A 25,754-nucleotide genomic window follows, 5' to 3' on the forward strand; every position below is an offset into this window, starting at 1 on the left:
CGGTAACTATTTGAGAGATCGGTATAGAATGTTCTTTTCCCAAAGCACAGGTGACATGCACACCGAATTTCAGAGCTGTCTGCCCGCGACTTAGCTTGTTAACAATTTTCCCCGGGGAACTATTTAGCAATCGTGATGAAAAGTAGCCTTTGTTCTTTTCCATGTCAAATGCATGTAGCATCCCAAATTTAATCTAAATCCGTTCAGCCGTTTAAGCGTTATTGAGTAACTGACATCTACACTTTCACATTTATAATATTAGAAGGATTGTCTCAAGGATTCTCAGGATATTAGTCAAGACGATTGTAGATACATAATCGTATGCGGTTTGTCTATCTGACCGATTTGCGCCCGAATTTAATAAGCAATCTAATCGGATTGGATTCAGTAGTATTACCTTTACTTACAGGAAACAGTAGGCAATTATATTATGTACGTATTATTAATAATTTATATTATTTTTATCATAGGTATAGCAATCGGTCGAAACTTTTACGCTGGTACTTTGGAATCTACACATATCGTTGGCACGGAATCAAACAAATTATACATTCCACACATACATGTTTATATCGTACCAAAGAATGTTGACAGTACTCGTATCATGAAATCCTAGCGCAGTTCACTACGATCACTGCTCAATGATCAATGATCAAAGCGACGTGATTCGCCCGACCCGTGACTCCATCCAACAAAGGCCATAATGATGGTAAAGTAAATAAAAAATAAATACTTGTTCAACCATCACACTTAATGTCAAGGTGGTCACACTGCGCCGAAGGTGGTATTGTATAGTGAACAGATTTTTACTTGGGATAATAACTACTTTAGTTCAGACAGTTATTTTAATATTTACTAACGGCTTTCCGAGACAACGTCCGCATGAAACTTCGGCTAAGGTAAGCTGCTTCCTCTAGTACGCTACCTTACTATTATAATATACTTACCAAAGTGCCAGAAGATTTTTTCAAACCGGGTAAAAACTTGATCCTGGCGCCGCTCCCTCCAGATAAATTACTTAAAAAACTCATAAAATATAATAATTGGCATTTTTCGTTAATGGGACTAATAATTTAAAAAAAAACGAGTAGGTAGCATTTAATAAATTTGTTATTTTTATTATTTGTCATTAGTGTGACCGTTTTTTTATTTTTTTTTTTCATACTATGTTATATTTTGGTCCTTTCACTGATTTCTTATCAGGGCTATGGTTAGCAACAAAATGAATCTAAAGTTTTTTCAACGCTGCTGGGTTGAGAAGAACTTATACTAGAGGGCCTTATAGCGAGGAGAGACGGTCAATAATTCTGATCTCCATAAGTAAATCCATCCAGTAATCAATCGCGCTAAAATAAATAACAAATAATTCTTAAAATTTTTTCTTCAAAATTTTAAAATTCCAAATTCATTTATTTCAAGTAGGCCTAATATAAGCACTTTTGAAACGTCAAGTCTGTCTGTGTGTAGTGACTCTACCATCGGTTCGGAATGCAGAGAAGAAGCCGGCAAGAAACTCAGCAGTGGCTCTTTTACAATGTCAACAATTTACAATTTACATTTTGGCATTCATTTTTCTATTTTGTGAGAGATGAAAGCGGGGCCGAATGCTACCAAGCAACCTTGTCATTAAGAAATTCATCAATTGTATAGTAACCTCGCTGTAATAAATGTGTTTTAACACATTCTTTAAACTTATGCATAGGTAGATCCAAAACTACCTTAAGGATCATATTATAAAAGCGTATACTCAATCCCACACTTACTTCTGTACCTTTCGCAGACGATATGCAGATTTCACTTTGCACAGAATTTCAGCGCTCATAGTTTTTGACGCATGTTATACCATTAAAGCATAGTGCAACAGGTGCGTGAGAATACATTATCATATAAAAAAATCAACTTTGATGTCCTAACTTCTAAGAGTGGTTTTATTGAAAACCTCCTCGAGTGTGGCACAACAAAACGACGACGGGGAATGTTGCCAGTATAAAAAATACCCCGAAGTGCCGTGACTTGCAACACCGGCGTTTTCATTTGTCATTTATTTTGATTGTCATAAGTCGATGCGACGGCAACGATATAGTTAGGGAGCTGGTGGGAATGGTATATGATTAGTTTGTCGTTGAAAGCTATGATAGGCAATAAGTACCATGTATTTTTTTAATATCCTCAATCATGTATCTTTAGCTGGCATTTAGCTAATAAGAATCAAATTGGGAATAGGGAAAGTACCTAAATCAACACATTCATTGAAAATTATGGCTAAAAGAGGAGCAATGACGTCAATAATTTGAGATATTACCTTTACCGACATTCCCCATATATCACCTGTTTTCTTTAATTTTAACAACTTGAAGTTTTTACTGATATCCGATGCATCTATATGTTTGAAATGAAATAAAACTTTGCACTCATTAATGTTGCCTCTTAATAAATTCTGAGCTGCAGTAGGTGAGGAATTTAGTGAATCTGTTAACAAAATAGGAACATTCTGAAAAAGGTTTTCAAAAGTACTAGCAACTTCTGTATCAGTAGTTACCATATTATTATTAATAATTAATTCAAAATTTCCGTCTCGAGATTTAGTTTTCCCAGATTCATTATTAACAATTTTCCAGGTTGTTTGTATTTTGTTTTCAGATTTTACTATCCGATCTTTAATGTATAGCGACTTAGCTTGTCTACAAACATTTTTAAATGTTTTGGAGTAACTTTTTACATATTCAAGGAAAGTTGGAGTCTGATTGTATTGTTTTTCATCATATAGCTCATACAACTTATCCCTGCTTTTGTAAATGCCTATAGTCGCCCAATCACTAAACCTCATTTTTTTATTAGAATCTATGTATTTAAAATTAAATACTTTATTAAATGCACTTTCTATTTCATTGAAAAGCGTACGATAAAGATTGTCGGGATGACAGTTTTCAAAAAAGAGAGCAGGAATTTTGGCTGATATTTCACCTTCAAATCGCGTCAGTTTACTCTGAGTTATCGGCCTGTACTTAACAATATGTTTATTTCTATTTGTACCAACAACAGTAATTTGTTGGCCACAATGATATGACCTTAAATTGTTTAATATCGATTTACCTAAGATATCACAGTTAAAAAAAATATTATCTAAACAAGATGCTGAAGTTGCTGTGATTCTAGTAGTTTCATCGAAAGCATTATTCAAATTAAAGCATTTAAATAAGTTTAACAACCTAGTCGTAGTAGTATTATGTAATAAGATATCAACATTGAAATCCCCGCATACTATTACATTTTTAGTAGACATACACAATCGCTTAAGGACATCTTCCATTACATCCTCGAATTGGTTGAAATCACCTGAGGGGGGATGGTACACACACACTATTATAAAACGCTCCAGCTCCACACAAGACAGTTCAATTATGCGCTCCACAGAAAGACTAACTATATCTTTTCGCTCCTTACATGTTATATTATTGCGTACAAAAATTAAGGATCCACCATGAATAGCAGTCTTTCTAAAGAACACACTTGACATTTTGAAGTTATTGATGTTAACTGCTATTTGTGCTCCAGTGAGCCAATGCTCAGTTATACACAATATGTGTATATTGAATTTTTCAACAAACTGTTCTATTTCTAATTCTTTGCCGGTGAAGCTCTGTATGTTTTGATGTACAATGTTCATATTACAGAGCTTCCCCGTTTTCTCACTGTCTAGTTTAAATAACTATTTGAATTAATTATAGTACATCAAGTATTAGGGTCAATATTAGAAATATTGGTGGTACTTGAAGTACTATACATAGAGGTGTCAATAGACTTAGTTACAATACTTGTAACAGTATCATTTAAGTTGTAAGCTAGTAAAGATGCCAAGTGATGCTTACTTTTCTTAGATAAAATTAAACTATCTCTAGACAATAGGGATGACATGGATTTATTGATGTCAAAATAAAAAACTGCGTCACTATGACGGCATGTCAGGTTATAAATTAATAAATTTAAATTATAAATATGTTCATTCTGCTTTGAACTAAATGTGCCACAGTAAGGAAAGGCACACATAACGAATTTACATTGAGTTTTACTATGTAAAGCTAGTAATTTATCAATGCATCTTATAATTTGATGCTTTTTGACATTCAAACTGTCTCCTATTAAGAGAACAACATTTTTATTTACATCTAAATAGTCACTATTCAAACTATTAATAAGATAATCTAAACTAGCCCCCGGTGAACATCTATTAGTCACTGAGTGATCAAGGTAATGGTTCATAATAGGTCCAAAACCTTTACCGTACATGTCGGAAAATATAATTGTCTGTTTTTTAGGCATACTTTTTAATAAAGGTGAAGGGTCTGTCTGGTATGACAGTTGTGCACTGCTCCAGGCATGTTTCTAATTGGTTGGAAGATACTGTATCACATAATTTTAGGTTAGTCATAGGTATCTCATGAGTACAGTTACATTTATTTGCTAAAGACTCAAAGCGAGCCATGTTGTAGGTACCTAGGGCTAACAGCTCATCAGCTGCCAGAATTTGTTCATCAACAATCAGTTGGTCCTATATATGGTACTGCAGTGAGTTAAAATAACAACCTGGCTAAGCTAAGTAATATTTACACTCCCCGATGACACAGACAGATAAAGCCAAAATCAAACTTCGAACACCAATATGTTTGCCTGAGATTTAAAAATGTCAACCACCAGCTCTCTGGCTATTATAATTCGGACTGCAACGATACATTTGAATCACATTTGAGTCGTGTTTGAATTGGAACGCAGTCGGATGTGACCCGACCACCGGGCCTGCGGTGATGTGGTGGAGCCGGCGATGAAATATTTCGGCTTCTTGTAAGAGAAAGATAGCCTTTTGATGTCGCTCTGAGCCAGAGTCTCTTTGTGATTGATTTCAATAAACTTTTGACGGTCAGCGCCGATGTTAAATAGCTGTTGACGACGACCTCTGTGGCGCAGCGGCCAGCGGTGTGCCTTTATGAGTGGGAGGTTCCGTGGCTTGTGTACTGTTTTTGGACATCAGTTTAGAGGTAATTTGTTACCTGTTTAACTTAAATTTTACTAAGAGCAGGAGGTACTGCAATCGAAGAGTGAACCCAATTTGTATTTATCATCATTATCCCCAGCAGCTGCCTATTAATGTCCCACTGCTGGGCACAGGCCTCGTTTAGAGCACTGACCCACCACGCTGCCCCAATGCGGGTTTGTGGGCTTCAACGATGATTTTCAAAATTAAGTCATGATAACCAAGACCTGCTCTACGTGCTCTCCGAGACACGAAGGCTGACATTGCCAACTTGGCAGTTGAAGTTGGCAATGTCAGCCGAAAATTCTTTAATAGAAAATACACAATCTCTTATAAAATTGGGCCCGTATCGGGATTCGAACCTAGGATTTCCGATACGAGATCCGTAGTTGAACATGCTAACCAATAGACTAACGAGGTGCTTTGTATTAGATATACAATTTGTAGCTCTCATTGTGAACTCTACTTTTATCTCCCATGTAACGCAAAGTGCCTAAACGTGACACGTCCTTGAAATTTTCCTTACACACAGTCACAAGAAGTAATGCATAAATTGTCGGGTAAAGATATCTCCTTATTTTATGCGGACTTAGTTTTATATTTGAACTGCTCTATGGTCTGTATGTTCGACTATAGTAATTAGATTTTATCAACCTGTACCCGGTATTCGCGGTAACCGAGCACGCTACCCGGGGTAGCGGATAGTGCTGCGTCACGGCCACACAGCGCGGGTCAGGGGTCAGCTAGTGCCAGCCAACACCGCGCGCCTCGCATACCGCGCCCATAGCCCGCCCGACACTAAACAAACCCCACGCCATTGACAAACCATTTGTAAAGGGACCCGTCGTCAATTTCACCATATGAAAGTATCCGATGTATTTGATTCGGAGTCAAGTACAGCTAGGCGTGCTGGGTTACATGTCAGAGGCGATCGTGATAATCGCGTTTAAAGAAATTCCAATCTATAAAATTATACTTATGTGTCTAATTACACAATGAATGATTCTTATAGATTCACTATTTAAAAACTTGCTATCGATATACTTAAAAGTATTCTTATTTAAAACCCATTTTTACACGGAGATTATTTTAGTCGATGTCACTCTTTATTATATACTCTAACAAATCGAATCCTACTGCGTTGATTTAATTTTATTAAGTGTATCTAATTAGATGTAAAATTATGCATTGACGATCTCATCAATATCTCAGAAGATAGAGATAGAATTACACGACGAACTACATAAAATAATTCAATTTTTAGACGCGTCAGGCGAACGTCCGAAGCGTCAGATCTTGACATATACATCGATGGCAACAACAAATATTCATCTCGGATGGAATGACCAACTCAACATGACATCGTATCAACTCAGACTATACGAAATAGATAGATAGACCTCTGCACTACTTCTGGCGCAACGGTGGGCGCTGTCAAACCAATACCGCAGTATCAATTCACGTTGATTGATAATCGTCATTGTTACCCATTAGATTATGAAACTACGCATGACATATCGAATAAAGTCTTTTAAATCTTGAAGATGGTTAAAGCCATAAATCCATTAAATCAATAATCGGTCAATTTACTAAAAGGTGAGTCAAATTAATGTCCTCATCTTGCTTTGATAGTGGTTTAAGAAGATGTTCTAACCACATGAATGTTTGCGCGTTGTCATGCGCGCACATAATAAGTAATTCCAGCACGTCTCACACATGCTCCGTCTGCATTTTTGGTTCGCTCTGTGTAGATGACTTGGGAAATCGCCTTCTACGAAGGTTAATTGGACTCGGGCAGTGTATTGTTAAGGAATTAATATAAACGATTATTATTAACTTTGAGATTATGAAAAATTGTTTCCGTAAGTTTTTGTTGCCCTACGCGTATCGGTTTCACTTGCCAGCATTTTTGAAACGATAATGTAGTTATCATACGATTGTGATTTTGCTTTTGTTACATGAACACCTTAATACAATTTCGACATCATTTCCAGCAACGCAGTGCATTGTTATTTATTCAAATAAGTTGCGGCGCGGGAACCTGTCTCTGACTGCAAAATATCTTTGTTTCTACTACACCAATTTGTACATCTAAACTTCTATTGTAAAGAGAATTTTGTTTTTTTGTATCTTTATTTGTCTGTATGCAACGGATAACCTCATGGATACAAACACGTGGGTTACTGTAAGTACCTGTTAATGCAATTGAAAACTGAAAAGTCGATCGATCATATCCCACCCATTGGACGATTCCTGTGATACCTACTGCAGTTTTATTGTCTGGCTGAGAGGAAGGTGGAATTTCTGGACGCTACTCACTTGGCGTAGTCCTGTTTGCAGTAGACCTGGCGGTCGCGCAGGAAGCAGGAGGGGTGCCGGTCGAGCTGCACGGCGCACACGCAGCAACGTAGGCAGCCCGTGTGCCACGCGCCGCCGCCCACCTCCAGCAGGAAGCGGTCCGCGATGGGCTCGCCGCACGCGCAGCACGTGCGGTGCTCCGTCTGCGGGACACCGGCACTAAGTCAACATATACATTACAGCTGCTACTACTACCGCTACGCGAACAATGAGTTCAATGGAATCCAGCGAAATACTAGAAAATAATTGCTTAGAAGTGACGGGCAAGATATCAAGCTCCAAGCAGGCTCGATGAGTTTTTCGCTGCTTTTGGTGAACTAGTTTTATCTCTCATACAATATACCTATACTGTTTACGTTGTTCACTTGAAGTTTTCACTTGCTCTGACTGCTCCCAAAATAATACCCCTTGAGGTAATGTGGTATTATATCTATACGATGCCCACATTATCTAGAGATATGTTATTACGGGGTCTACCTCAAAAGCTTTCCCTTTTGTATAAGTTCAGCTAAGTACCTACTATTACTTGCACCTAGTATTAAAAGTTAAAAGTTTTTTTTTACTTCAAATGTGGGGGTTGGTCCGACTAGTACCCTATTATATTTTCTCTTAAACAAACTCCTTTACAAACATTTGTAAATCCCTCGGCTGCATTTAAATCAAAAACATCAATATGATTGTATTATAAACTGTAAATGTAAGAATGGAACATTTATTGACAACAATTCCGAACGCGACATGTGTTCAAAGGCGGGATACACCGCTGCCGAGTATGGGGGGTGTGTTCGTAATCCAATAGAGGCTTGCATAAATACAACACCCCTTCGCTTTGAGATAATCAAACGGACAAATTGATTTAGTCAAATATTTGCTACGTGACTCAAATAAAACTTTACAATTGTTCGAAGCTTTGCACCTACTATTGTTTATTTCGACACAAAAAGAGCTGTTTTAAGATTGAAAATTAAAACTTAATTTTTGATGGCTTGATTTGTAAAATTTTTGTCATCATCATCATGTCAAACGACTGACGTCCACTGCTATACATTGGTCTATTTTAGGGAGTTCCAAATACCACGTATATGTGCCGCATGGGTCCCCAGCAGCCTGATGTCATCCGTCCACTTCGTCTACCAACGCTGCATTCACGCCACGCAAATGGCGAGGTAGCCACTTTATCACCTTGGGAGTGGGACACAACGTACATTAACTTTCCGAGCTTCGTGCCTCGCCAATCGCCACTTCAGCTTCGCAACTCATTGAGTTATATCGGTAACTCTGGTTCTACTACGGATCTCCTGATTCCTGATTTGATGACGTAGAAATACTCCAAACATAGCTCTGTGATGACAAAAATTGGATGCTCAACCTCAATTAAATTAGTATCAAAAAAAAAATTAAAATTCAAAAATAATTTAACGAATCACATAAAAAAACATTGTTTTATTTGTTTAAGTTGTACTTAATAAAATTTTGTGCAAACCATTGCGTGCCATTGTGTGGCTGATTATAAATTGCACAAGTGCACAACAATTTACTTTTATTATTATTTTTTATTATTATTATTGACCACTTTATATATGCGTATGTGTGGTTGGTTGTACCTAATCGTTGTAATTCAACTTTTGAACTAGATCATGCATATTTTTGCCAACAAGTGAGCCCATTGTTGTGATTTTATAGATGCGAAACATCTACTCATTGTCGCGACTTAGCAGGAAATTGATCCATATGCCGTCGCGGCAAACGGCATGACGCTTTGTTTTGCCGACATGCCACTTTGCCGTTTAGAGCATTCTGTTTTCAAAAATTCGGTATATATTTATATGCGCATAAGTATTATTTGTTGATATGAAGAAATATTTTTTACTAGCTATTGCCCGCGACTTCGTCTGCGTTTGATTTTGTTTTTTGATGGGGCATTCAATTTAGTTGTAGTTTTAAAAAAAATTATAGTATTCAGTAGCGCTAAGCCTTGAATGAGGGGTTTGCTGCTGTCCGCTAAGGAGTTCTGTCCAACCACATTCATCAGATCTACACAAAGTTTTGGCAAAACTAAACACATATTATAACCTCTACATTACAAAAATAATTATTTAAATCGTTTAAAATTTGTCGAAGTTATGGTGTAAAATCGTCAAAGACATTCATCCCCTCTCCCAAAGGAACCGAGCTTCATGTCGGGATATAAAATATCCTATATTACTTCTAACACTTCCAAGAATATCTGTACAAAGGTTCATGAGGATCGGTTTAGTAGTTTTTGCGTGAAAGCGTAACAAACAAACTAACATTTACATTTATAAAACAAGTAGGGATAGGGAAGTAGGGATAGGGATTTGATACGTTTTATATGATTATGTGACGCGCATGTTAGTCCAACTGATGTTACTTTGATATGGAGAATTGAACTCCCGAGCAGACTGTAGCGTGCAATAGTTTATACTTTGTTTATTCACGATTACATTTATATACTACTTGCTCAGCAGTGTGACATTACTTAGTCTATTGTCAATCTAAGTAAGTAAAAATAAACTGAAAGTAAAGTCAAGTAGTTTTTTTTTATTGCTCTACAAGTTATCCCTTGAATACAATCTCACGTGGTGGTCGCCGTATGGAGTATGGTAGTCCCCCTTATCGGTTTCTAAGGGACATCGCACTGGAACACTAAATCGCCCATCAGACCATACCAGAGCAAATTTAGAAATTATAAAATCCTTGCCGAGAATCGATCCCGGGAACTCCTACTTAAGTTCACAGCGCTCACCGTTGCGCCAGGGAGGTCAGCGTAGTATAAGGTTTATTAATACTTTTAGCTGTTACATTTGATCTCTCAGTTCCCGCGAGACTATTAGGAAATAGTCTCGCGGGAACCGTTAGTTTGCCCGAAATAAAAAGTATTCTACGACCGTCGCGGTGTTAGGATACAAAGTATACCAACGCAAAATTTCACTAAGATCTGTGCATCGGAAGAGTCAAACATGGATAACAAACGAACAAAGATTATTTCTGAAGTTTACCTCGTTGCTTTTCGGCAACAAGGAGGCATGTGCACCAAACAATAGTCAATAGTCCATAAGTCTATAAGTCACGCCCGCCAAATCTCCGCACAATAGTCATTTTGCCACGCCACTCGTCGCACGCAGGCCTCCACTGTCGCCTGCCTCTTTGTCACGCCAACCGTCATTAGATAGCGATGACGCTTCAGAAGCTACTAAAAGTGAAGTATCATTTTCGGATTGTCGGGCCTTTGTTACTTTAACTGCGAGTTTATAAGCCCTTAAGCTTTTAACAATGTTTTAATTGTAGGGTTTAATGAGTGACGCGATACACGGATAGTCTAGCCGTTTAAGTGCTAGGAGAGGTCCTTTACTGTTATCTTTATCTATACTTATAATATTATCTTCTTCTAGTGCCATCTCCTATCGGAGATTGGCAAACATTAGGACTAAATAGTGAATATTATACCACTGGCGTAGACTTTTCAGGCAGGGTATACGCTTCCGACCAGGCATACGCTTGTCCTTTATTTTGCCTTGTATAATATTATAAGGAGGATATATATTTGGCACTTCCAGTACGAATATACTTAACGTTACCTACCTAAGTTGTTCAGCTAGTAAAGCTGATTAACTGCGGTGCAGACTATGTAGCAGTACGCTGTGTCCCGTAACCTACGCGGGCGAAGCCGCAAGGCACATTTAGTGACATTAATGACGGCCGATTGGCGCAGTGGGCAGCGACAGTCCTTTCTGAGTCCAAGGCTGTGGGTTCGATTCCCACATCTAGAAAAAGTTTGTGTGATGTGCATGAATGTTTTCCATTGTCTGGGTGTTTATCTGTATATCATAAGTATGTATGTATATTATTTATAAAAATATTCATCAGTCATCTCGGTACTCATAGCACAAGCTACACTTACTTTGGGGCTAGATGGCGATGTGTGCATTGCCCTACAATATTTAGTTTGCTTAGCTAGTAATAAATAAAGCCAAACTGTCCTTAGACAAGCTGGTCTTTGTTGCATCAAATATCTTCGAAAAAGTTTCAGTCAGCGCCCGTTATAAGTTGCAAACCGAAACAATTAAAAACTTAAGAGGAGCAAAAAAGCCTCCACATTTGCATAATATGAAGCGAAATGTAAAACGAACAAACCCTTCTAAGTGACGCGTTAAAGCGGCGGAACATCATTATTATACCCGAGTAGCCGTGTACATTTCCGACCGGGTGCGCCACAAAAACTGTCATAAAAACCGCATCAGCTGAAGTGAATGACAATGGCCACCGGGGCGCCATACTCTTATGAATGGCCCCCTTAAGAAATTTGTTACGAAGACTTGGATAGGTGACATGCTCTTTTGTTCCGGTTCGGGGTGCTGGCTACATATGTGCGGTGTACATTTGTGGCAACGTTTATTGCTGGAACGTTTCGGGGGGCTATGAGCGGTGTTCGCGCATTGTTTGTCGCCCGATCGGCCGGGTGCGACGATGTCACAGCATTATGCGTGAAAGTCAGAATTGAGTGGAAATTTATTAACCCCCGGGGCTGTTTGCCGAGTGTATGATATTGCAATATTGAGGGAAACGGTGATTTGTAAGTTGGTATTTAATCGAATAGTAAAAGTTAAAGGCTGCCCGCATACAGTCAATATTCTCGACAATATTTTCTGACACTTCAACTTTTCATTACGCCCCGCACATGCAACATCATTTTTTTATAAATAAATAAACTACGACAAAACACACGACGCCATCTAGCCCCAATGTAAGCGTAGCTTGTTTTATGGGTACTAAGATGACTGATTAATATTTTCATGAATACTTAGAATATTCATATAAACACCCAGACACTGAAAAACATTCATGCTCATCACACAAACATTTTCCAGTAAAGGCCAAGGCCAAGGCCTATGACTCAGAAAGCAGGGTCGCTGCAAACTGCGCTAATCGGCCGTCAAGTTGTTAATGCGCAGAATATTATCAATAATATAGACGTGTGTGTGGCGAGCCTAATGCGAGAGTGAATCTGTTTGCTTATTGGTAGTTCGGTTCCTTGGTTCGGCTTGACTAATCCACCAACTTTTATGAAGTTTGGTAGACTTTAAGCATCCACCCGAGAAGGTAGGCACAACACGTTAAGAAAAAAGCTTAAAGATAAACCACTAGATCACTAAAAAAGCTTCTTTACATGATTTTCTCTTCAGCACGGCTACCATGGGCAGAAGACATTTTTCTCCACTCTCCTATGCATATCGCTGTTAATTTGTTTTTTAATAGAGTTACCTAGCTTTCATTCTGGAGACGGAAGTGGATTAATAAAGTAAGAGGCCAGCGGGAGCTCACGTAATCACGCCACGGGTAACCAATATTATTCTCAAAAAATACTCACATTATCAAATTATCCTTTTTATGTCATCAAGCTGCTTCGAACATAATATAGGAAGCAAATACGGAAATTCTTCCTTAGGGACAAGATAGGCCTATTTGGATACAAATAAAGATAACTCTCAGCTTATCAGTTGACTTTAAGGATTATTTTCAACTACTTGTGATAACAAAAAACCGGGTACGCCTACTCAACACTACTACTGGTACAGAAAAAAAAACTATTCCTAAATACTCTTGGTCTGACCTGAAAATCGTAATCCGTTGCTGAACACATTAACCACGGTTTATTATAACTTTTATTGTAATCTATTCTTGTCCCGTGGTTTCACTTGCGGCAACTGCGGGTCGTAGCGTTATCTTATATCGCATATAAATAAATCGTACTGATAGTGACTGAAGTTAAAGCCAAAATAATAAAATAAAAAAATAATAGTTTGCCTCTACAACCATATCACGACAGCGACATAAAAAACGCCGCGCGGCTAAAACTTAATTGTATGCAAATTTATTCTTTATCACAAAATTTATGTTACCCGCTTGTATTATAAACGAAACTTGTTTTAATTATTTTCGATTTAATCATCCGCCACTATAAATTTAGCGTGAGTGATTTAGTTCAAATTAAAAGCCGGTGTGTCGTTGATCGATCGTCGATCTGTTCGCGTTGAATAATTATACTTTACGCTACTATATAGAACAAATCATGCCCTACGTAATGAATGCGCATGCGCATGGTCTCGTGGGGTGGTAGTGGAAGCGCCCTTGGCCGGTAAGATTGGCCGCCCAAAAAAGCAAAAAAGAAATATTATATATATTATAAAATAATATCCATGTGATAATGATGATAGTAAATAACGAAACTAAAAAAGCATATAGAAGAACTAACTGCTTCACCATTTATTCAATACCAGAAGTAAAGGCTTCGTCCATTGTACTCGCTTTGACTGTGGGTAACCTTATTTCCCCACCAATGTTTTATTTATTTATTTATTTAAAGGACAATCAACAGGTTACTAAACAAACTCTTAAAAACTAAACAAAAAATGAAAAAACATAAATGTCATATTGTAGACCCACTTAAAGACTGCCACAACTTGCAAATACAAAACTATATTGTCAGTTAGAAGGAGAAAAAACTATTGAGAGAGACATGAGAGTACTTATAAGCTGTAAGATCCATCAGGCTGTGATATAAGCTTGACGAATCTAGCTTATAAATGCAAAAGCGTTTACGCGTGGAGTGACTAAAACAGAATTATTCTACAGCTGTATCCCACAAGAACTATGCATTTTACTGTAAATAGGCCTCATAAGAAGGCACAGAGTTATTCAAACGAGTCGCTGGGAGCCGCAGGATAAGAACGGCTCAAGACCGTGGATTGAAGAACTTCCTACAAAAGACCTATCCATCCTACCGTCAAGGAGTGGACGTCAAAAGTTTGGATTGATGATGATTTTCCGGTATAAAAAGTTAATTCGCCCTCAACCCTGCCCTCCGTACAGAATTCCGCCCCGGACTATGTTCCTTTTGGCCCTAAGGTAAATACGCCTATCGTACATAAAGTCTTTACGTTACACTAAAGACACGCCTTATTGATTTATAGATGGCATGACTTGAGATAACGAGCGTCACAAACTCGCTTGTGTCCTAATAACTTGCAGCACAGTGGATCTTAATACTTGGCTCAACAGTCATTTTACTAACTACCGGCTGCGTCTACTTTTGTACATTAACAATCTGAAATTGTTTGCGTCAGTAAATTGTTACACTGGTGTCAGTAAGAATGACAAGCATTAAACCATCACAACATCTTCGAGGAAAAACCAATAAGGGATTCTTTTAAATGCTTGTATTTAAAAAAAAAAGTTTATTTTGGTAAGAAACAAAGTGATATCAATACATCGCTAAAGCCTTCTCTAAGAGTAGTATGACTACCCCTGTGTCAGAAGACTTCGCTCTGTATATACCACAGCTTGGCTACGTTTGCCTTCGGTATTCGCTTCACATTCGCTCTTCTGGCTTCCGTTCTTCCTTTACAAGCAAACATCAGGAATGTGATCTTTGCGTTGCGAATTAGAAGCGAGGAAGCTTCGCATTTGTCCTTTGAATGTTCGGTATATAGCGTATAGACAAATACGGCGCATATATATGCCTACGGGATCCTGACAATGCCTCGTAGTTTCCTAGAAGATGAAGGGAGAACTAGATTCTGATAAAATTCTTGAACGCAATCCCTGAAATATATCGATCGACAGGCAATATGCGACAAAGCTAATCTCTTTATTTACTTTATACCATCATAAAAGAAAACTAAACAAAAAAAAACTATATCGAGGTCAGAGGATCCCGTACAATCTTAATTATGAATACAACTAAGTTATAAATCCTACGAAAAAACAATACATACCTACAAACTTTCACAGTCTTTTAATCGCTTTGAAGGACTTCTTACTTTTAAACAGGTACTTTGTTTAATAACTAAGTTTATTAGAATTTTCCTTCCAAGTTTATTTTATAAATACAGATTTTGACTATCGCTTCACAACCGACAAACCGCAAAAGTTTCACGGTGCAATAAATGGTTGTAAAATTGACAATAGGTGACTTTGTAATCTACAAATCGTTTAATAATAAGGGTAGGTTTAGGTGTGTCGGAGACACGGCATTGTCAGAGTGAACCAGGGTAAACTAAATGATAGACCCCGTCCAGTATATAGTTTACCCTCCGTGGCGTAGTGGTGATAGTCTCTAAAGTCTTGTGTTCTGGATACCCAGATCGCAACTAATATTTTAAATTGACTTATAGATTCATAGAATATAAGCCTTATAGATTCATCGTGTGACGTGTCCTGTTATAATAGGTACATAAAACACAAGAAGTAAAGGGCGGTGTGTTTTTATACGAGTATTTCTATAGACTTAAAGCGGAGCCTGCTTCTAAGCAGCCTTGTCGTTGTGGTTATGAATGGTTATGTCGGGATGGTTAAACATGTGCCGAATATTGTACAGCGTTTGTAAAACATATCTTAATAAGCAGCGCTTCGAGCATGTTTATTTTGTGTCTCATACATGCCGTGTAGGTACAATGAATAGTACAACAAATGTTTGTGTCATCGTCACCATCATAATGACCCTATTCCGGCCCATAGGGCATGCGTCTTATGGACCAAGTGAGGATTGGCAGACTTTACACGCAGTTGAGAACATTATGGAGAACTCTCAGGCATGCCGGTTTCCACACGATGTTTTCCTTAATTAAAAACGCACATAACTCCGAAAAGTTAGAGGTAATTAGAGGTCATCGAACTCAATCCTTCCGTGAGGAAGTCCGAAGCCCTAACCACTAGGCTATCAACGCTTCAATGTTTGATTAACGTCACGCAATTACTCCTTGTTTTTCAGCAATAAAAGTATCCTATGTCTGCACACAATCTGTAAATGGCCTGTTTTTTACGAACTGTTATTGCCTGAATTGAATATATTTACTACGACAATACACAAATCGCCATTTATCCCTAAATGAAAGCGTAGCTTGTGTTATGAGTACCTACTAAGATGACTGATGAATATTTTTATGAATAATATACATATATACTTATAATATACATATAAACACCTAGACACTGAAAAACATTCATATTCATCACACAAACATTTTCCAGTTGTGGTAATCGAACCCACGGCCTTGGTCGCTGCCCACTGCGCCGGCCGTCAAACAAATATGAAATAAGTAAAATAAATACGAATCAACTTACCGTTCCGGATACGGCATGTTCACTTACCATCAGGGCCAGTGGCGTACACAGATTTTGTGACCAGGGTATGCATAAAGCAGGTACATGGCATAAAATTCCCCTCTAATACGAGTTCTATAAGATAATTTGGGTATGCAGTGCTTTTGTGCATGTATGAAGTGCATGCCACTGATCAGGACCAAAGCGCTGAATTGTCATAGAAAAAAAAAGTCTGAGTCAACGCAAAGGTGGCACGACCGGCGCTTGAGCTACGCCATTGTCACGGACTTACGTTCGCAAATCCGATTTATATTTGAATATAATTGACTCTCGGCCTCATATCAGGTACGGAGAGCTTGTTCCTCATTGTGTGCGCCTGATCTCAATGGCATTTTTATCGGTTCAACATGATAAATGTATTTTGGAGATTAAGCATTCTGGGTGCGCGCGCACGCCTTCTATACGCGGCTTTCAAAGAATTTTGGTTTCGTATTCCGACTTACCATAATAATAATTGTAAGTTATAGTTTTGGTGTTGTTTTCAAAGAATTTATGGTTTTAATTTAAACGGAAAAATTTAATTTAATTTTAGTTACAATAGTTTTGCAGCTTTTTATATCAGTATTCAATATCCAAATTTTAAGCGGTGATAGCCCAGTGGGTAGGAGCTTGACTTCGAGGGGCCGAGTTCGAATCCCAGTAAGCACCTCTAAATTTTCGAATTGATATGCCTTTTTAGGTAATTATAACATACCTTGCTTCAACGGTGAACGAAAACATCGTGAGGAAACCTGCATCCCTGGGAGTGGTCCATAATTTTCAAGGTGTGTGTGACTGCGACCTTAACCCCTTCTCGTTGTGGAAGGCCCGCGCCCTGAAGTGGGCCGGTAAAGGTATGATAACGCCTACGTGTAATTAGAAATATATAAAAATATTTCAAATAGGCCTAGTTTATGAGCACTTTTGAAACTTCACAGCAGTCTGTTCGTAGTGACTCTACTCTTTTTACCACCGGTTCAGAAGCCAGATTCTACCGAAAAGAAGCTAGCGAGAAACTAAGCCGATTGCTCTTTTTTAACATTATTCTATATTTCCTGTAAAGTTAGAATTCTGTAGAATTTTTCTATCTTATGAGAGCGGAACAGCCTGCTTGCTACCAGCCTCGCCCAAATGTTGGTAGTAAGCTCCCTGGAGACATCGGTAAAGTATGTTTTAATCGTGAATGTTTTAAAATCACAGACTCACATTTTCACCATTCAAATGATTCTTCTTTTTTTCGTACATTATCTTGTAAGATATTACGTAAACTCGCAGCTCTAGCATATAGCATTTTTTTACATGTAAGTTTTCCTTGTATGATAAAATATTGTTTTCACCTTGGCCCTTTATAAGTATCACTTTCATGTACTACGCATATTGAAGGCGGCTATCTCAAGGTGGTAGCCCTGCGGATGACGGATGGTCGCTGTGACCCCCGTCACCGAGAAAAAAGTCAAGAGCGACGCGTGAATGGTGTGAAACTCTCTCTATTATCCTGCAGCACCCCCGTCGCGCCCAGAGCTCGTCTTTGTGCTTAAGCTTAGGCTGTACTTCCACCGAGAACGCGCGGACAGCGAAGCGGTGCGAGAACGTGAAAATGAGCTATAAGCCATCATGATAATTTTGATTCTACATAACGAAAAACTTATTTATTTCAAGTTCCACTGTTTAGTAATAGTTATACTTTTTTATATTTCAAATTAAAATTCATAATTCATAAATTCAAAATAGATCAAGTAGGTAGTAAAAGTGCTTATAACTTTTAAAACTGCACATGTTCAAGTCAGTCTGTTTTTAGTGAACCTATCACCGGTCGGAAGGCAGATTCAACGACTTCATGGCAACGACTTCGCATTTCGCAACATACGGATTTCGAAGTTTCTGAGGGTAGATTTTTAATAATTTATATGTATACCTAATAATAAGTTTAACATGATTGCTAATCAAGTAATATAAGATCTATATGATTTCTCTGTAAGTGAATATGTAAAATTATTCTTTAAGAGAAATAAATGATTCTTTAACCTGAGATTCCACCGAGAAGAGACCGTTCATGCCGGTTCACTCAGCAGATTGCTCTTTTTCAACATAATTTTACAGTTTAACAAGAACAAGCTTAAATTAAGTAAATTTGTGAGAGATGAAAGGAGCCTGCTTCCAAGCGGCCTTGTCGTTAAGAAATTCATCAATCGTATACTAACCTCGATTTATTAAATGTGTTTTAACACGTTATTTAAACTTATGCATTGATAGGTCCAAAATTACCTTAGGAATCATATTATAAAAGCGTATACTCAATCCCACAAATGACTTCTTCATCTTTCGCTTGTGTCCATTTCGAGTAAGGCGAAATTATAAAGATGATCTCATCTTTATAATAACGTAAGTATTCAAGTGCACGAGACGTATAAATTCGATGAATTAATATGAGGTATTAATTGTAGTGAATGTTGCATCAATTAACCCTGTTTTGTCAAAGTTAACTAACCTGGATGAAAGCTGTGAAAGCGAAGCGATTCTATTAGTATTCTTAACACAAATTTTTTCGTTACCACTATGTCGAAAGCTATGAAAAAAACGATGCGATATTTAAAGAGGATAAGTCAAAAATCCCTGGCCCATTCAAGCTGATATTTCGGGCTCGTGTATCTATCTTGGCTTCATTGAAGTATATTTTATTGATGCTAAGCTAAGCTATAGTTACGCACATACATCGTAACACAACTCCGGTCAAAAGGCAGCCCGCACCCCCTCACGTCCCTTACCTGCCCGCTCCCCTCCACAATCTAATCCAACCCGAGCCTGCTGACACACACGTAATTTATTTCCGATCCTTCTTTGTTGCCGTTGGTTTTCAACTTTTGATATTGAAAAGAGAAAAAAAGTCCGTCCGTGCGAAAACAAACAGTCTAAAACTCCAGCACTCAAAGTATCTTTGGCTGGAATTTTTTGATTTATAAATATTTCCAAACCCGTCGCTTCCCTTCCGGCCTGAATATAAAACGGTCTGAAGATACCAATTTCCGAGATTGACTGCCTACTGTTATGGAAATTTTAGGAGGAAACTACGCCTCGTTTGCTTTCTATTGTTTGCTCAACACTGAAAAATGCTATGAAAATATGATAAGAAAATCTAATTTTTACAAGTTATATTTATTTATTTCGAAAGCTGAATAGTCGCCCGTCATTTATTCCTAATGGTGTTATTCTTTTATTTTATCCTTTTTAATAAAAATAGTAGGTAAATAGACTTAAGACACAACGAAACTAAATTAAACAGTGGAATTGTTAAACCAATTTTTAAAAAAATGTGTTTTAAACAAGAATCTTACTTTTTTTCCCAACGACATTTTTTACACGTGTTAAAATATCAAAACTGTCCAAGTATAGGTACACAATACAAGTTCAATTAAAAGAACACTCGGCTTCTTTCTCAGTGGGCCTCATGCAAATCAAAGGAAAACTTTTGCAAGAGTTTTTGCACTCTTTTGTTAAAGTTTTCTTTTGAACTCCAAGCTTAGTTAATTGATTGCTCAGATGTTCGAACAGTTTCCAACAGGTAGATTTTTTGGCTCTTTTTAAATTAATTTTCATTTGCTACTTTCATTAAAGGTCCCTTATACAATTTATACGTCCGAGTGGAAATGAAATGGAAATTGTTTAAGATTCTATGATAGAAATATAGTTGCCTCTTACACTACGTCTTCACCTAACATCAAGGAAGATTATGCGGTATCTTGCAGAAGAAAATAAAAATGAATTTGTAATGAGGCCTATCTGTAAATAAATTAGAAAAAAAAATACAAAAGGGCCTAGAAATCGCGATGTCATAAAAAAATCCCAAAACGATACTTGACATCATTAAATAATAAGCCCAAATTCGAACCTGCAACCTTCCATGTTGATACCCCGTTCACACCGCTGCGCCAAAGTGAGGTCGTGTTTGTTTAAATAGTACATATCAACACCTCGAAAATAAAAATGCCTGTTGTGACAAATATTAAATACATGGCGGCCATTAATCTTCTACAAGTGCTTAATCACAGTGGACTAAAATTAACATGCGATTAATAATTTAATGCTGATTGATTGTATGAATAATTAATTTCGGCCGCACATCATATCGTGCTTGTTAATTCTGGTGTGTTGGTATTCGAATATGACTATCTTACCTAATATAACCACATGTTTTCGACGAGATATAAGGTATAAGCTTCCTTTGGGTTATTTATAAACGTCGTGTTGACGAGTGCTTAGAAGAGTGACAATCGCAACCAAACAAAAAAAACTAAATCAAAATCGGTTCATTTGTTCGAGAGCTACGATGCCATAGACAGACACAGGCACACAACATTAAACTTATACCCAGACGTTTTTGCACCCAGACGTTTTTGTGTCGGGAGTTACGGGACGTTGTATAGCAACGGTATACCGCAGAGGTAGGCGTTATAGGGATTTCTGCACTACATGGTATATTTTTGTTTACTTGAAGCTAGTTTGTTTGTTCGTTGCCTTTGTTTGATTTAACCACAGCAATAATCTTGATGAAATTTACCACATAGTATAATGTTTGTATACTGCAAGAGGACAGAAGATACCTTTTATCCTGGAGATACTTGGGGCTTCCGTGGGATTTTCAAAAATCTTAACAAATGCGGACGACGATACGGACAACAGCTAGTTTTAAATATATTAGCTGTGAAAAAAGTTGGGGGACTGTGCATAGTGCGCTTGCTTAGAAATACATTCGTTAAGTTACACACGCTTGTACACTATTGTTTATAATTCTATCAAAGTAATTAATTAATAATTCTCTTTGCAGTAAGAAATAGTTTTTTGTAATATATTATTGCCGTGGACAACTGGACAATGTTTGTGTGATGAACATGACTGTTTTTCAGTGTCTGGGTGTTTATCTGTATATTATAAGTATTTATTTATATTATTCATAAAACTATTCATCAGTTATCTTACTACCCATAACACAAGCTACACTTACTTTGGGATTAGATGGCGATGTGGCTGAGTATATTTATTTTATTTTATTTTATTTTTATCCCAAATTTTTGGACTCTTCATCGTCGTCGTCTTAGATGATAGTCATAAGTCTCTTGTGCGATTCTACATTCCACGGTAATTCCAGCTTTTAATTCAGATAAAAAAAATATCACTTACTTTAACGGTGAAGGATACCTGAGAATTCTCCATAACTAACTAAGCAAGTCTTATAAGAAGACCCAGTCACTCAGCAGATTCTCTGCGTGGCGGGAATATCTCTACGTTGTCCGTTATATACCTACCAGAGTTACCGAAGTAGGTCAAAGATTTCCCAAAATGGTGGTCTATTGCTATTACATTTGCGTAACCTGTGATGGAACTCCGGTCCTGTACAGATCTCCTGACTCCTAAGAGCTCGTTCTCACTTGTCGGGTGTCGGATCCGTATATTAATCGGAGGTTCCAGTGGCAGAGTATTTTATATGAAGCTATTCATACTGGTTGGAAACCGATTTTGTGTCGGAAGAAGCGAAGTTCTCTATTATCTAATTAAATACAGTGTTTTAAGTCATATTACATAACTATTTTTCATCGTTCTTAACATAAAAAAAACCTTTATTCTGCTGCAAGAACCCTGAAAATTTAAGACAGAAAGCCATAATTTCTTTGTAATTGGGTTATTAAAATAAGCATTGGTGATTCCATTAGTAGATTTAGAGATAAATGAAAAGGATACGCTTTAGAAGGAAGGTTCTATTAAAAGAAACAACAGCTTGGTTCAACTTACGAGTTTAGCTATTTATCAGTCTCTACATTTTGTAACCGCAGCCTACATTAAAACATAAGTAAAACAAGCAAGTCTTACTAAAATACTGGTTTTGTGTCCCATGTGATTTCCTACCCTGGCACATTCAAGTCAACGTTTCAAAAAGATCTACGTCCAAATTGCTTAAGTATTACGAACTACGAAGTCAGCTGTACACGATTTTAAACTTTGTGTGGTGAAACAAGAATTTAGTTTTGCGTGTAAGGCGGGTAAAGAGGGTACGCGGGCGCCGACAGCAGGCGGGGCTGGGCGGGGCCAGTGACGTCACAGCGTATGTTTGTATGTGTATGAGTGTGTATTTTGCCATACGTCACACGTCAATGTAAGCGGAACGGTATGATTTAACGTCTGCTCTGAGCATGAACAAACATATCTGTTCGGTTTTTGTACGAATATAATATAGGTCATAAAACAATATAATATTCAATTTAGTATAAAAAACGTCCTACTGGGCATGTGTCCGACCGATCACCTTTTCGCAGGAGAGAGGGTTTTAGAACATGCACCCACCAGGACCTCGATGTTTCAATTTGGGTTGATGGGATTTTACGAGGATTTATTCATTTTAAGTATGAATCTGTAGAGTTTGTATGCTTAAATTGATCTCAGATTATAACAGTCTGATTTGAAAATAACTTCTTACGGTTAAACCTATCTATAGTGTTTGGTTGAATGTTTTATGTACTCTCTGAATTTTTCAATTTGGTATGAAACCTTAGAGTTTCAGCTCTCTTAGAGGGAGACCGAGCTCGGTCCCTGGCAAGCAAATTAATAAGCAATTCTAAGTTTTAGGACGTACTTAATGAACGTTTTAAGCCAACCTGATGACATAGGATACTTTTATTGCTGAAAGGTGTAAGTGCGAATTGCGGGAATTCAAACAATCGTGGAAGCGCTGATAGCTTAGTAGTTATGTCATCGGACTCCCTTTCTGGGGGACTGAGTTCGCACCCCGTCACGCACATCTCACTTTTCAGAGTTATGTGCGTTTTTAATTTCAGCAATAAAAATGACAGTTACTTTAACAGTGAAGCAAAACATCTTGAGTTAACCTGCATGCCTAAGGGGACTCTTTAATGTTTTCAAAGGCATGTAAAGTCTACCAATCTGCAACTGGCTACCTTGGTGGAATACGGCCTAAGTCCTTCTCATTCTAAGAGGAGACTACGTAATGATGATAGAATCTGCAGCAATAAATAGGGAAATTACTATAAAACGTTTGGTTGAAAAAGAGTCTGAGAGATATGCACATTAAAGCGTGTATTTTAATTCTATCACAATGACCTCATCCTCTGATTATTTTAAAAAACATAAAAACACTACATCAGTTAATTCTTATAAGATCTGTCAAACACAATTATAGTTTCGGCTTTAATTTCGACATAGTAATACCCTACAAATAATAAAAATTACAATCGCTATTAAACATCCTTTGTAAAACCCGGCAAGGCGGGTATATTATGTAGCCATTCTATAAAAATCTCATCTTGATTCGATCCGGGCTTTAATGTTTGAAGCATTAGTATAGAATAGCTACGAGCGTTCAATGATAGCTGGAGAGCTGCCGGAAAATATGACATAGCTATTTGATAAATACTGAATGGTATGGATCAGCATAAGTAAGTATCCGTCTAAACGAGTTTTCATAAAAATCAAATTATACTTGCTATCTATCCCAGTAGTGTTGCAGGGAATAATAATAATAATAATTATAATAATAATTAATACCTGCCAATTCGTTGGTAATAAACTGTCCCAAAAAACTGTCTCGTTGTTGAGGTAGAGTATTGCACGTAAGATTACTTAATAACTTATAACGAGCTCTGAGTTCGATACCCGAGTCAGGTCTGACATATGTAGCTTACATTTAACCCAGTCAGGAGATAGTTATATTTAACCCCAAGCCCGGAGAGCATATATGTGGTTAGGTATTACGACTTAGATGCTGTAACAGTATTTATACAAAAAACACTATAAATAAAAAGCGGTCATAACGCATTGGAAAGCGCGAGGGCAGAGTTCGAATCCCAGCATATCCCTCTAACTTTTCTAAGTTATGTGCGTTTTAAATAATTAAAATATAACTTGCTTCAACGGTGAAGGAAAACACGCCTGAGAGATCCATATAATGTTCTCAAAGGTGTGTGGAGTCCACCAATCCGCACAAGGCCAGCATGGAGGACTACGGCCATAACCCCTTCGCACTTTGGGAGGAGACCCGTGCTCTGATGATGATGACTATAAATATCGTTCTCCTACCCTGATACCTGGCATACCTGGCATTTAAAGTCTGAGTATGATGATGACCGATGAGGAACAAAATAATTATCAGTAGATCATCAATTAAATATTTCACACACAAGCCTACTAATAGAAGGGAGAAATATAAATACCTATAATGTGTAGAACTACCGCTCCGTTTAAAACATAGGTAAGGTTAGGTTGGTCGTGATTTTACACTCGCGAATCCATGTATGACTGCCAGGTCTTCTCTGTTATACTTATAAAAGACCGCTTTTATAAAAGAAATTAAGTGTTTGCCTCCTTAAAAATTCCCACAAACTCTCAGGCAATAATAGCCATAGACTATAAAAATATATAATGGTACGAGGCGCCGGCCGGCGTTATAAAAACGTAATGTTATCGAATAAGACCAAAAATTAATTAGCCGAGACTTTATTGAGATTCACATAATAGGTTAACTATTGCATCATCGGCGCTTATAGACATAAAATATTGAACATTTCACGAACATTTTACATTCTTCTACGTTCCCATGGATAACAGTGTGGCTACAACATCTGAAGCTAAAATATTATATTATATATATATTTTTTTATTTCATAATTTCTACGATCAAATACCGATAGATATCTTGAGATAGTCTCTCCAGTTCAAAGTTTTAATTGGATTTAAGATTTTAGTAAAATTTCAGACTAACAAGGCACTGCGTATACAGTGACGTAAGTAATTGAATTGGTTATAATAAAAAGAATACCTACCCTTATAAATTATTGACGAGCCACTTCTTAGACTGAGACCTATCTCATTAAATATATTTTACTTTGTCAAGTCAAATGAAAATCCTATAATCAATTAGCCTATTTATACATGGTAGTAGTGATTACTATATTCGTAAACTTAAAAGTAAAACCACGAGAGTTCCGAACGTCAATCAGATGTATAAATTCTAGTATCAGATTATAACAAAGATAGATCGCTTTAACGATAACCACAAATCGTACACGACAAATATATATCGTATCGTGCACTGACCGTGGTCGTCATACAAACAAGGATAGACAAGCGAGCATTTAATCGCCATTGAACTCATCGGCTCGCTCGTCTGTCGGCACGGTGCAGCTTATACAGGTTGATCGAA

General features: G+C 37.4%; 1 protein-coding gene across 1 annotated transcript in view; it reads right to left on the reverse strand.

The window, feature by feature from the left end:
* Window positions 1–11,683, reverse strand: part of LOC120635971 (LIM/homeobox protein Awh) — a 31,324-nt gene extending 19,641 nt beyond the window's left edge. Inside the window, exons 1-2 of the mRNA XM_039907183.1 lie at window positions 11,543–11,683; window positions 7,349–7,530 (exon numbers count right to left, since the gene is read on the reverse strand). Of these exons, the coding sequence (XP_039763117.1) occupies window positions 7,349–7,530; window positions 11,543–11,683 (323 nt within the window). The remainder of the gene's footprint in view (window positions 1–7,348; window positions 7,531–11,542) is intronic.
* Window positions 11,684–25,754: the final 14,071 nt, after the last annotated feature.

Source organism: Pararge aegeria, chromosome Z, assembly GCF_905163445.1.
Source record: "Pararge aegeria chromosome Z, ilParAegt1.1, whole genome shotgun sequence".
In the NCBI taxonomy this organism is placed as follows: Eukaryota; Metazoa; Arthropoda; class Insecta; order Lepidoptera; family Nymphalidae; genus Pararge; species Pararge aegeria.